This window comes from Hippopotamus amphibius, chromosome 4 (genome assembly GCF_030028045.1).
Source record: "Hippopotamus amphibius kiboko isolate mHipAmp2 chromosome 4, mHipAmp2.hap2, whole genome shotgun sequence".
Lineage (NCBI taxonomy): Eukaryota > Metazoa > Chordata > Mammalia > Artiodactyla > Hippopotamidae > Hippopotamus > Hippopotamus amphibius.
In genome coordinates, this window is record NC_080189.1 from 61,979,532 (window position 1) to 61,994,003 (window position 14,472).

Below are 14,472 nucleotides of genomic sequence, written 5' to 3' on the forward strand. Positions count from 1 at the left end.
TAACTTTATTATATAAAGATAGAGATAAGATAGTAGCGAAAGAGACACGTGAACTAAGAGAAGGTTTGGGAATTTTTTAGATGGGAGAGTCTGAAGCCTGTTTCCTGACTCTACAGAAGGTGTCAGAATGTCGGCAGGAAAAGACACCACGGTGAAGACATCCTGGTCTTGGAAGAGGCAGAAGGGAATGGCCTCAGAGCACATGGCCTCAAGGGACAAGCAGGTGTCACATCAGAGTTGAGGATAGAGTCCATGGTCAGGTCTGAGGATGAAAGGACACATGCAATTCCAATATCAAGGCAGAACCTGTCTAGGGCTCCAGTTCTCAAAAAAATTGCCAGTGGAACCCTAGTTTCAGAAGTGGCCCTCTTTAGATGGATCTTGAGATGAAGTAAGAACACGTAAGGGCTGTGGGGAATTGCGAGTAAGAGACGGGAGGGATGGAAAGACTGAAAATGGAGATGGAGACCTTTGAGCAGCTTGTGGGATAATGACGGGAGAGGAGAAATGAGGCCAGTGGAATGGGGACCCAGGGATAGGGTCTCACTAAAAGAGAGGATGGACAAAGAGAGGGCCGGACAGCCAGCAAAGTCAGCCTACTGTGTTATTTTTCTATAATTTACATTGATTACAGAATATCCATGTTTTCCAAGGTAATGAGGAGCCTACATGCCCGGCTTAAGGCTGACATTGGGCATTTACATCAGGACCATATCAAATAGAAGGAAGGGACACATAGCTCCCCCTTTGCCTCCACCATGCCTCTCTGCTGCAGGCAGGAGCTACTCAGAGGGACCCTTCCCACACCGGCTTGGCTGTCTCCTTTACTGCGCTGCTGTGGAATCACTCCTCATAGGAATCCCACAGCCTCCCTTCTACAGAGAGAAAAAAATCTTTGCTGCCAGTTATCTAAGTTATTTGCAATCTGGGGACAATTTTTCATAATACAAAAAAGGAGCTTTATGGAAAGGGTAGACAGGGCTTCTTTCCTTTCTACTCTTTCAAGGGGGGAGAAAATCTATAGTATTGTTACAAGAAACTGGCTCCAGTGAATAAACACCTTGGGCGTTGACGTTAATTATTAATACATTTAGAATGATAAAAAGTGACTTCATGCAGGAAATTCACGTACTTATTTGCCTAATGGGTCATTACTGGATATAGCCACTTGGGCTGATTAAATGATGTTTACTTGATTTAATTGCCCTGCTCCCATTTTTATCCAGGAAATGTTTTCCCAACTGGCCACACCCAGAAAGAATGAAGGAGCATCAGGTGCCCGCATTGCTAGTCCCATAAAAGATAAGGATTTTTTACATGTGCAGTCTCTTTAATAACAGTATAATTGATGCCTTTCAGTGAAGAAAATCTTCAGATTTTTTTTTCTAACAGTTGGTATAGCCTTAGCTTGGTCCATAAAGTACTTATTGAGCACTTACTGTGTGCAAGACGAAGCACAACTTTAGGTCTTGAGAGAGACAAAGTTTAATTAGACACAGATGTCCTCAAGGTATTTAAATCCAATAGGAAAGTTAAGGTACATACAAAAATAATTATTAACAATGTAAAATGTGATAAATTCCACAGGAAAGTATAAACTATCCTGAGATTTCAGGAGAGAGACAGAATAGAATGGATGTACACATGTAGCTTCCCAAGACTGGCCTGAAAAGGCAACAGAGCAGGGATTGCCAAAGCATTATGAATTTAGTGGAACCCGGGAAATCCTTCTGCTTTCCGGATTTCCCAGCACATCTGTTTGTAGATGTTTAGTGTACATCATGTTCATTCCACAATTAGATAAAATAGTTCAAATGCAAGTCCTTCTTGACTTGAGTCAACCCATTGGCTTAGATTTCTCACAAAAGTGTAAATAACTGCCATCAGATTTTTCCCTAAAAACAGATGTGGGCTGAAAGAGGAAGAAGGAATACAGAGCTAGGTGTCTTAAGGAGTGACAGAAGAGACAAGAGAGAAAGGAAATAGAGATGCAAAAAGGGAAATAGGACTTCTGAGATTGTTTGTTTATTTTGCAGTATTGCCTAGGGTAGGCTTGGGAACAATCTGAGGAATGAAAGGTTTTGACAGATTCATGTTCCTTTAGGTGTTTCGATACTGTAATTATACTTTTAGATATGGGGATGTGCATGCACAGATACATAAGCATGTTTTTGTATTTATGTGTGTGTATACATTATATATACATATGACAGATCTAACTGTGGATACAAATGCATGTATGTTTGTTCAGACTAAATATCTATTAAGATCATTCATTTGTAAAAATTCAGTCTTACTTTGGTGCTTCTGCAAAGAGAGACAGGGTGAGAAGGTACAGAGACAAGAGGGGCTATCCAAGTTCAAGTTCATTACAAGCTCCCACTATCTCAGTCAGAGGGCCCCTAGGGAGATCCAACTGATGCCCACCATGTGACTCTTGGTGTTATAAATCTCTATTTTGCATGTACTCTTCTTGTGCCCTCCCCTCCCCAGCTACTAGAATGCTTGCTCTATCATAACCTATTAACATCACGTTTCTCTCAGGGCATCTAACTTCCTGGGTCATGACACCAGGGGCACAGGGTCTTGTCTCTTTCTGTGTCATTGCCTTGGATGTCCCTCAGCCCCTCCACTTTGGTACAAATTAAGCCCATTATTTTCCTTCAAAGAACCCTACCCTGCCTCCTGTATTCTCCGTCTCAGTGGATGGCGCTTCGTTTCACCCATCTCCAAGCTAGAAATCCAACCATCCTCCCCAAACCCTCTGCCTAACCTCCAATCCATTCAGTCACTAAATCCTGTTCATTCTACCCCAGAAATGGCTTTCCAATCCATGCTTCCTCTTATTCCGATGGCCCTTGCTTCAGTTTAAGGCCTCGTTATCTCTCTCCTGGACCATTACTCCTCTGATCCCACCTCCAGTCTCCTCGCCTCCTCCTCCTGTTTACCTTTCACACTGCAACCACATGTGACCATACGACCCTTGCTTTTAAAACTCTTCTGCTTTCTCCTGGATGCCTGGTCTATGGATGAAGTTCAAGCTCCTTAGCTTCACACGTGAAGCCTTTTATAATTAGTCCTCAAATTATTTGTCCAGTTTTAACTCTCGCCCTCTGCCAGATACACCTTTGGCTCCAGCTAGAATGAATTTGTCCTAATTTCTTAAAACGCCATTCCCTTTGGATTTCCCCTTCACCGCAACGTGTCCCCTCTTCTTGGAAATAGCTTTCTCCCTACTCTTGCCTTGAAAAACACTGACTTAGGCTTAAAACTCAGCTCAACTCTACCTCCTCTGTAAAGGCTTCCATTACGCTGCCCTGAACTTAAGTGCACCATCTCTGGCGCTTCATTCACAGCTCTGCTAAAGCTCTTAATACCTCTTGTACTTATCCATTCCCTGAGAGACTGTGGACTTCTCTTGGTCCCCTGAGCGCTGCAGTAAATGATCGAGACATACCACTGGAATTCATTGATGAGGAGGAGAGCTCCGTTTAGGCACCACTTGATGGATGAAATCTGAGTTTGCTCTTGTGTAGGAGGTTTCTCAGGGCTTTAGTCCAACTAGATAGTTAGCTGAGTCCTGATGCTTAAATATTGTTGCACTGGCTCAAAATGAATCTCTCATGTCTATGAAGACTCCATAAAAGGACAGCACAGGGACTTCACTGAGCTTACAAAACAAGGACACTGCTGTGTGCCTGCTTGCTAGACGATGTCCACACATGTGGTAGACATCAGTCCACACCTGCTTTAGTTGTAACTTGGTGGAGAAGAGACTACGACAGTCACTTACCAGTAATTATGAGAGGCTCTCCAGTGTCACCTAAAAGAGACTGACAGTTGCTTGTGACCTGATTGGCTGAAGTCAGTGCCCAGAAGCTTGCTCTAAGGACAGTCACAGTGCTCTCAGTATATTCAAGAGGTAGTTGTCTCATGCACATGTGAAACAAAGCATCTGCCTTGTGCCATGTGCACGCATAGCCTCCCTCCCAGTGCCCACTCTGGGCGCAGGTTGGGGGAAGCTGGATGAGCCAGAGGGTGGGCTGGAGGGCGGGAGAGTGCAGGCTGAGCACGTGTGCTCTGGGAAGACACGTGAGAGGGTGCACAGTGAGCAGTGGATACACGGATGAGGGAGAATTGCGACCTGGTACAGAGAGATCTACAAATGCGGCAAGGGGGTGATTCCAATAGTGTAGTATTAATCTGTTTTAGCGTACACAATTACTTTTTTGGTGGTGGCGGGGATGTAATATAAAAATATTGTAACATTTCATGAATAATTATAGAATATGAAAATGTTAAAAAAAATCTCATATTCATGCTCATAAGCGTCAGAGCTATTTCAGAACTAGAAATCTGGAGACAAAAGGCTCATATTTAGAGCCAAGGACCTGAAAATATCCACACCTCAGCTGACTCTTGACAGCACAGGGCAAGATGGTCTTTGATGTAAAACAGACTGAATGCACGCTTGTCGGCTCACAAATCGAGCCAGTTACTTACGGACTCAGAAATTTCTTTCTGGGGCTCTGGAGTGGGTTCACTGAGTTCTTCCCCCGAAATCCCAAATCCAGGTTGAAGCGATGGTGAACCCAAAACATGAAACAGGTAGGATTCAAAATCCTCACAACTTTTTTTAAACAATTTTTGCCTCAGGGTATCTTTTAAAAGAGAAGTAGAAAAGGGGATAGGAGGAGCGATGAAACACTACTCAAAACCTGTATGAAGAGATCGTTTGCACTCCCCTTAAAATAAACAGACAGTTCCCCATCACTTGAAGTCAGCCGCTAGGGGAGCAAAGTTTTAAAGCCGCCTTACATCATCTGTAAGAGGCCATCTAAAATAAGTATTTAATTTAATTTAATAATATACAATGACCCAAACAGGCAACACAATGACTTAAATGCTTATTATCCAAAGTGTGTGTCTGTTATCTGTGAACTACCCTGTGGAAGGGGCAAGTCTCACCCATAATAAGTTTGACAGGCAGTTACCTCTGGTTTTGGGGATTGCAAAAAGCCAGCCAGTCCAAAAATATATCCCTCATTGCCTAGAACAAATTGCTAACTCCTTTGATTAAGATGATAAAGCTCTTCAATTATTAAAATATAACGTCTCTGAAATGTGTAATATTTCTGGCCATTCTAACACATTAACAGCTCAGTGAGATTGAGTATACCAGTCACCCAATAAGGTATTAAGGAAATGGGACCCCAGGTTAGAAAGGTCTGGAGAAAGAAGGAAAGTGGGAAGGTTCTGAGCGTGGTCTGCTCTCCTTAGGGCCAGCCATGCTGGTACCTGGAGTAGGCTGGGAACAGCGTGAGACCAGGAGGGCCTGTGCCAGGCCACGTCAGGCCCCACTCCAGATGGGTGGAGAAGGAAGGATGGGGTCAAACTAAGGTCTGCAAACCCATTACATATAACTTTTACTTATTTCACAAACTTTCTGGGTGTGGGCCCTGCCGGAATGTGCTATCAGTTTCCAAAGAACTGGAATGTTTCATGGTAAAGTGATACTGATCACACCTGAATCACGGTGGGTCAGGGTCTTAGCGTGCCTTATTAGGAAATATCAGTTCACGTGAAAGGGTAAAGTGGCATAGGGAAACCCATCAGATCAGCACTGAGCATATGAGGAATGTTCAAAATGTTGTTCTCTAAGATCCACTTGTTTACTCTTCATCATCTGTTTTCATAAAAACAGAGATAGAACATGATCTGTCTTCCTAAGAATAGAGAAGAGAATAATCCCAGTTACCGTGTCTCTCATGTCTTTAGATTACCATAACTTTTCCCCACTCATCCTGCACTTCTTAATTCATTTTGATTCCATGGCTGTTATCTGCCTTGCTGCTGGCTTGCTGCATCTCTTATCGAAGTTAGATAACTTTTAGAACATGAACTAAGCTTAGCAGTGCCCCCAAATCCTATCTTTTTTTTTCAGTCCTTCGATCATAGATACCCCAGTTAAACAACTCCAAGGCCAACTCAGCACCTACTACAGATGAGTAAAGACAAAGGATTGTACTCCCTGAACTAAATACTAAACATCTTTGCCTTCCAGAGCTTATGTGTTACAATTTAATGCTGGTATAAGCCTCATTAGCCTCCTGATTTCCATTTTGGGTCAGAATAACCCAGTGATGCGGTACTTGGAAGGACAATGCAAATTCCTTTCCCCTGGCGCTTGGTCTTACCTTGAAGGGTAATGAAGTCATCAAATAGATAAACGTGCTCACTATCTGGGTCAGTAGCAATTAGATTCATTTCTTTGTGGAGCATCTCAAAGTTGGGGTCATTTCTCTTCACCACCCCAATCACAAATATTTCCACACTGATGTCACTGGCATTCTTCACCACCTCTGTCAGATTCTTTTTATCTCGGCTATCTGTCTGCCCATCGGTGATGACCAAGGCCACCTTCTTCACACCCTGCCTCGCTGCTTCAAACATGCGGTTGGCGGCGTGGAGAGCTGTGGCTGTGTAGGTGCCTTCTCCCAGATACTGTATGTTGTCCACGGCCCGCTTGAGGTCGTCCTTGCTGGAGAACTGCGTCAAATGAGCCACCTCCTCCACCTCATGGCTATAGTTGATGATACCTACGCGGACCGTGGCAAGGTCCAGAGCAACTCGGTCAATCAGAGTCTTCACAAAATTTTTGATGATCTGGAAGTTCTCCAGTCCCACACTTTCTGAGCTGTCAATCACAAATACCAGCTCTAGCGGAGTCTCTTTGCATTTTCGCCCACAGCCTAAAACACGAATGTTGACATAGAAACAGAGGGAATGAAAATCAAAACATCACGGATTGGTATCAGATGGGTGGGGGGTGAGGCGAGAGGGGCAGGGATGAACCGGAGACTGGATCATAATCTTCCTTTTCTGTGACCGTGAACACAGCTGACAATTGTCTCCTTCTGGTTTCTATACCTGACTTTTTTCAAAAATGATATATTGAAAAAAAAAAAAAAAAAACTCCCACACAAAAAACCAAAACGCTGTGGAGGATAAAATAATAAACAGCTAGCCAGTTTCTCAGATTAAAAATAAAATAGTTTTTAAAAGATTCGGCATCCTTGTGTATGCCTTCCTGATTCCATCCCCCTTCTTGTCCTTAAGAGATAACCACCATCCTAAATTTGCTTTTTATCATCCCACCATTTGTATTTAATCTGAATTCAAATGCTACTATTTCAGTCTTTGACCATATCCTTTTGTGAAAATGAATACTTGCTCATTGGGGTGGCCAATGGGTAAAGTAATGGGATGAAACTTTTTAATTGTGGGAGCAATATTTGGTCCTTTTTATTTTTTTAAGGACTTTATTGAGATATAATTGGCATACAATAAATTGCATATATTTAGAGTGTACAATTTGATTTTTTTTCTTATTAGTAATGTATATACGGGAATCCCAATCTAAAGCTTTGGGCCTTTAATTGGACAGAAGGGTAGCGGCCCCCAGCTACCCTGGTTAATGTGCACAGTCACCCACAGGGACCACTAAGGTGGCTCCCATCTTATCAAGGAGGCCAACAGTGCACCCACACTATGTTTAGGGGGAATGATGGCAGAACGCTGGTCCATGAACAACTTCTCTTTAAGGTTCATCACTCAAAGCAGTTGTCAGAGTCCCTTGGCAATAAAAATGATCAGGGTTCCATGGGTGTATTCATACTCTCATGTTACCCAGCAACCCTACCACGATAAAGCATCAGGAAGCTGGCTGCTATTTTTACAGGGCTTCTGGAAGCAATGTCTCAATTGGCCTGTCCCCACAGAGAGTCCCAGGCTGCTTCTTAAGATCGGGAAGCCTTTCGTGGGGCAGGTCAGTGCTGGTGTTCTGTGTACGGAAGGATGAGGATATTCCTGCCTCTGTCCACCTTAAACACAGACGTTACCTTCATTGTCTCTGAATGGCTTGCCTTCTGGCTAATCTTTTTGCTTTAATTCCTTGTTCTGGTAACACTGTTTTAAGTGTATTTCGCCCTAGACGCGTTTAGATAGAGATGTGACCCAAGATGACCTCTGGACTCTGTCCTCTCGCCTTTGAAGTGGTAGGCACTCTAGATGTAGGCCTCAAAACTCAATTTAGAAAGACTCTTTGCTTCAGGAAAAGCACAGACATTGTCATCACCAGCTAGGCTGGATTCAAACACCGGTTAGGCCTTTTGTTCTTTCCTTCCCAGCTTCTGGGGAATGTCACTGAGTACAAATGAGCTCTGTGCTAACAAAAGGCCTGGCTGCCCACAGACCCCAGGCCAGTATCTTCACGCTTCTTAACCACCCTGGGAAGTTTGTTTTCTTTTCTTAAATCAGGATTCCCACAGCCCCTCACACAGCTTCCTTTCAGTTTCCCAATGACTTTGCAAATGAGCTTGAAACTTTCCCATGAGCTCTACAGCATACATCTTCTGGGTGAGCACATTATCTTGACAACACAGAACATAGTAAGGTTGGTACTTTAAAGTGGTGGGGTTTCTTTCCTGTTCGTTAGATCTTACCGCACATTTCAAAAATAAGTTTGATGATTTCTTCTTTCTGGAAGAAAGGAGGAAAATGTATTAATTGTGTGACCATAATATTTTTTCCTATAGTCATAAAAGATATATCTTATTACAATCAGCATTGGGCTACTTGACTTAATCCTTCCACTGCAAATAAAATACACAGCACCGAGGTTAAAAGTTGTCTATAATATATCATAATTGAAATGGATTTGAGTTGTAAAATGTAATAGTTCAGACTTGGAGTTCAAATTGCAGCTCCACTATTTTTTAGCTGTGTGACCTTGGGCGTGAAGTGACCTAACAGTGTCTGAGTCGCAGGGCTATGGTGGGATTAAATGAGGTAACACACACACAGCTCTTAGCACAGGGTCTGGCCCCACAAAGGATGTACCACCTACAGTCAGCACTTCGTATGCATGGGTTCTGCATCCATGGATATGGAGGGGTGACTGTACTGTGCCATTTTATGTGAGGGACTTGAGCACGGATTTTGGTACCTTCTGGGTTGGGGGTTGGGGAGGTGTCCTAGAACGAATCCCTTGCGGACATCAAGGATGATAATGGCGTGGGCAATGCATGCTTTCAGTTACGTGATTTAATCCACAGGCACTAACCAACCATGACAAGCACAAGGGCCAAAAGAGAATTCATTCTATGCTGTATTCGCTCCTCTTTTTCTGTAGCAGTCCCCAGATTTGTAAGTCTCTTCCGCAGTTTCCTAATACTCTCACTTGGGCTCTTCCATGAACCGTCCCTGGGTGTGGTCCTGCTGCTCACCAGCACCCTCAGAAGGGGCTGAGATGAGCTGGGTACTAGGAATTAATCTGCCAACGCCCTGCCCTGTGTGGCACGTTTACAAATGACTGGGATGGGGCTGGAGAAAACAGAATTCTACACCTGCCAAAGACATGAAGCTGACAGGGATGATTAACTTAACAGATGAGAGACACAGAAGCCTGGAAAATCTCAACAGGAAAAAGCAGTAGACCTGTTCTAAGAAGATACAATGTAACAGTTGCAAAAGTAAAGTTTTAAAGGAAAAAAATCTATAGTGACAGAACGGGAGTGAAGTTGACACAGCCAGTAACACGGCTTAATAGAAGCATGTGTGAAGAATACTCAGGGCAGTTTAATTTACTTTTTTTTTTTTTTTTTTACTGTAAATTGAGTAAAAGCCAGTGATTCAAGTGGCTATACAAAAACCAAAAAACCAAAACCAAAACAAAAAAACCCTCCCAATACGAAATTTTAAAAATCATATGAAATGAAGAAGTTAACAGGTATCTTTTTTTTTTTAAGGCTTTGTCATGCTTCTCCACATTTAGAGAAACTCTAATAAATCTGAAACTAGAATGTGTCTAGAAAAGGCAAATGTCTATATTAATATTTATATTGTTATCTAGGAAGGGGAAATGTTATATATTTAATATACTTGTATTTAATTTTTTACAAGTGGAGAAAAGACTTTTTACTAAGTTTTATGACTATAGTTTTTCACTTAACATTATGTAGTAATTAATTTCCCATGTTATTAAATATTCTAAAAAACTTGATTACTAAAGTCAAATGCATGGCCATTTTAAGGTTCTTGAAGCAGACTGCCTAACTATCCTCCAGAAAAGTTGTAACTGACACCTCTAACAGTAGTATATAAGAAAACTTATTTTGCCTTAGAGATATAATACTGGTTATTATTATTATATAATCTTTGCCATTGATAGAGCAAAATATCTCGTTGTTTTAAATTACACTTATTATTTGTGAGGCTAAATTTTATATGTGTGTTTCCAAATTGTATTCTCTGTGCACAGTCTTTGTGTGTCCTTTGTCCATTTTTTTCTGTTAGAATGTTTGTCTTTTATTGACTCATAAGAGCAACTTATATATTAAGGTTGCATTTTAGTTCTTCTCACTGTGCTTTTATGGCATAACCAGATCTAATATGCTTTAAATGGTCACACACGCACACAAGGGTGAGTCAAAAATTATCCACACTCCAGTTATAGTAAAACTTCTATAAATTCTACAGCCAGAGTGCAGATAATTTTTGACTCATCCTCATGTGTGCGTGTGTGTGTGTGTGTGTGTGTGTGTGTGTTTCAATCTTTTCCTTGTATTCTTTGCTTTTAAGTCACTGTGATAGTTTCACCCTTTCCATTAAAATTGCTGAATGACCACATTGGCTATTCAGTGTCAATGATAAAGTCATCAAATTTATATCCCTCAAAGGACTCACGTTTACATGAGTCTAGTAAGAAGTAGGCAAATAAATGAATACTTTTATAAGTGCTGCGCTGTTGGCTTGGCGCCAAGGAACCATGCTGGTCTGCCAGGAATACCAGGGGTGGGAGAGCGGGGGTGGGGCTGTGGGCCATGAAGGTAGGTAGACTCTGACCAGGGTGGGGTGGGGCGGGGAGAGGAAGAGCCTTCCAGGCAGGGGACAAAACACACAAAGCACGGTACATTACAGCACCTGAGTAAACTTATGACTCAGGGTATGTGACAGAAAGAACGACAGGAAATGTGGAAGACGGATGGACTCTAGAAAGTCTTTGTGTCATGTTGAAGAGTGTGGACTTATCCTGAGCAGTGAGAAGAGACATGATCCGTAGCATAGAAGAGATTTGGTCGCACTTCTATTTAAGAAAGGTGACTGTGGCCACCAATGGAGGGGTCTGAGGTTCCTAAATAGTTCAGGCAAAGAAAATAACATCAGAAAGCCATGGTGGTAGTGATGGATGGGAAGGAATGACCTGGAGGGACATTTCAGCAGGAGATGAAAGGGGTTGGTGAGTAACTGGAAGAAAGGATGAGGGAAAGAAGGAGTCTAGGAGGCAAATGATAACGGTGCCACTCTTTGAGACAGGGAGGGATGGAGCAGGGGCAGGTTGGAGCTAATGAAGACCACTGGGCTCAGCTTGATTCTGGCTGAGTTTGAGGCACCTGTGGGACACCCAGCTGTGGGGCACCTGTGGGACATCCAGTAGGCAGTAGCATGTAACGTCTGGTGCTCAGGGGAGGGGTTCAAGCTGGAGGCAGATTTAAGAAATGCCGGTGTACAGTTGGCTGTTGAAACAGGGATGGCAGACGAGATTGCGTGGAGCCGAGCTTCTCTGCTATTTTTAACCAGTGTGACCCCTCTCTACCCCCTTTTTTCAAGCATATTCTTTTCTATATTTATAATATAAAAATTTTTTTTCATTCTCCATACAACCTTCCTGTAATAATAAATTAGCCTTTTCAAACTGTACATGCCCCCCTCCATTTAATAGCTGTCCCGCCTGAGGATTTGAAGGCAGGGAAGAAAAGACTGAGGGCAGACACTGGGAGACGCTAGCATTGAAGGGACAGATGGAGAAATAGTCTTTCTGAAGCAGTTTGGTGTGAATAATGAAAAGCTTGAACTCCATCAATGGTATTTGCCTCTTAAAAGAGGCGTTTGTTAGTCTGGACTGAGTCTGCCACTGAGAGTGTTGGGGAATATAATTGGTCAGGGGGAGAATGGGGATGGGGAGAGGAGAGAGGCCTCCTGAGAACAGCCTTCGTAGGGGAGCAGCTGGGTCTGGCATCAGAGAAGCCAACTCCGGCTGTAAGGGCTCTGCTGCTTGCTGTTGAGGTGGCCTGGGCGTCCTGCTCAAGCTTTCTGCACGACTTGGTGTGTCTTCATCTGCAGGGGAGGCACTGCTACCCACCTCACGGGCTGTCATGTGGATTCATGTGGGTCCTGGGCAAGAGAGGGCTGCAGCCTATAGCCTGTCCCCTTCTCCCTGCACCCCTTCCCAGCCAGTCCTAGGCTGCACCAGCCTTAGCCAGCACATACATGGTGAATCCAAGCTCTGTCAGATCCCCCCAGGGTGCCTGCCCCTTGGCCACCTCTTGCATGTTGGCCAGTGCTGTCAGCTCTCCAAACCTAGGGCCGTTTGGGGAGGTAATTCTGAGATCCTGTGTATCCAGAGTGCGGTGCAGAGGGAAGCGTGTGCTCAGGATGATCGCTCCTCACCTGGGGTGAGAGGTGTAGCTGGAGAAGGACTAGAGGTCCAGGGGTCCAGAGTGGGGGCCGTACTTCACACGGGCCGCCCAGTACTGTGGCACTGGGTCAGGGTGCTATTGACATGAAGGAGCCTAACGCTGTACTTGTTACGTGTTAGATTCTCATTTAATGCTGAGCTTGGCTTTCTAAATGCTAGAAAAGGGAAGAGTGAAGGAAATGAGAGTTGGCATTAAATCATATATCGTTTTGGCCGCTCTGGACCTACATATCACCTCTATCACAGCTGTTTATCACACTGTAGGTGAACATCCTTTGCTTGTCTTTCTGTTAGGCTGTGAGCTCGTTGAGTCTGGAGACACAGTCTCTTATTCTCGATTATTCTCTCAGCGCCTGACCCAGGGTGTGTGCCCAATAAATGTTGGTGAAATGAATTTACAGTTGCATGGAGGAAGGAAACCAGTTCCCTCCCCATGTTGGGACAGGAGGGAGGGTATAAAGCCATGGGGAACATTCCTCTGAGCATTTTAAATACACTCTCCTCTGCTACTTTTAGGGAGAAATTGCTACATGTATAGCTGCTTCATCCTCTATAGGTATCTGGGGAGGGTCTAACATGTGGGGAAAAGCAAAGAGAAAAAGGCAGACGGGCCTCCCAAAACCATGTGCAGTTCTGTCTGTCACATGCCCAGCTCCCATCTTCACCGCCTGAACTCCCACCCCAGCTTCTCCTGGCCCTGTGCATAAGGCCAACACCCCCAGCCCATGACCCACCAGAGAATCAAAAAGAGACAAAAAGAGGGTCCCTATTTCTCCTCAACCCCAGGAGATGTGGTGTATCTAAGTCAGAAAGAAAGAATAAGACTTTGCTAGAGAAGTTCTAGAACTTTCCCACTCTGTGGGACTTTCAGGGATCAGCTTTTTGTTAGCAATGGTGCAAACAAAAGAGAGCAGAACAGGGGAAAGTTTGTGCATCATCACAAATATCTGGTGAATAAGTGAGTCAGTACATAAAAGGAATTCCAATTTCGTGACTCCTGTTCTCCTCAGAGCACTTCTTAAAGGAACTAGTTCAGGAAAAAAAGAGCCCCCATTCCGAAATGTGAGGGTCATGTAAAATAAAAAGTCTCTTGTTCATCTGGCTTCTTCTAAACAGCTCACTTCCTTGTTAACATTTTTACCAGGGGTCAGAGGGGTAGTTACATCTTTAGCACGAGGCTGGATAAGGGATGCTGGGTGCTGTGTCTCCCTCACATTCAGGTTCAATTACCTCCTGCATCTAAGTCAGCACTCATTCTGTGTCAAAAAAAAAAAAAAAAAAAAAAAGTCCTACTTCTAAAACTAAAACACGAATGCAGTCATTTTGTGAGCACAGACCCCTCAGTTACCCTCTAGGATTGATACTCACTGTGAGTCCTCGGTCTCCTTTTGGTCCTTGTAACCCCTGCTTAGGGGAAGAAGAGTGACAGTCAGCGTAGGCTGGAACCAGTTAACGTGTACAATTACCGTAAGACGTTAGAAATCACTTCTTGCCTGTTTTCCTTGGGGTCCGGGATCTCCAATTTCCCCTTTATCACCTTTCTTTCCCACATCACCCAACTCTCCATGCTCTCCCTTTATAATACAATGAAAAGAGAAGTTTAGAATGTGAACATCAAAGCTAAAAAAAGAAAAACTCTAAAGTTTTATTTCTTTCTAACTGTGGTACCTCTTGAATACATGTGGTTCTTGTTGATATGAATATACTGTATGGAAAAAACATGGGGGGCATTTTATTTACATCCTCCCAGGTATCATAATCTAATTCATGATGAACTAGAGACCTCAGGTGAGGAGGCCATGAGATGCCATCCAATCAGCTCACTGCCTTCAGGAACTTCAGCTACTGTACAGGTTAACACCTGGGTTACCCGGCATCCTCTATATGGTAGTTGTAAGGGTTTATTCCTTATCAGGTGGCTTTTGAGTTTGAAG

The 14,472-nt window shown here is 43.5% G+C and overlaps 1 protein-coding gene across 1 annotated transcript in view; it reads right to left on the bottom strand.

Annotated features, from left to right (window-relative positions):
* COL28A1 (collagen type XXVIII alpha 1 chain) overlaps window positions 1–14,472 on the bottom strand; it is a 159,091-nt gene that overhangs the window by 13,589 nt on the left and 131,030 nt on the right. Inside the window, exons 28-32 of the mRNA XM_057732394.1 lie at window positions 14,032–14,112; window positions 13,907–13,942; window positions 8,505–8,541; window positions 6,198–6,752; window positions 4,504–4,661 (exon numbers count right to left, since the gene is read on the bottom strand). Of these exons, the coding sequence (XP_057588377.1) occupies window positions 4,504–4,661; window positions 6,198–6,752; window positions 8,505–8,541; window positions 13,907–13,942; window positions 14,032–14,112 (867 nt within the window). The remainder of the gene's footprint in view (window positions 1–4,503; window positions 4,662–6,197; window positions 6,753–8,504; window positions 8,542–13,906; window positions 13,943–14,031; window positions 14,113–14,472) is intronic.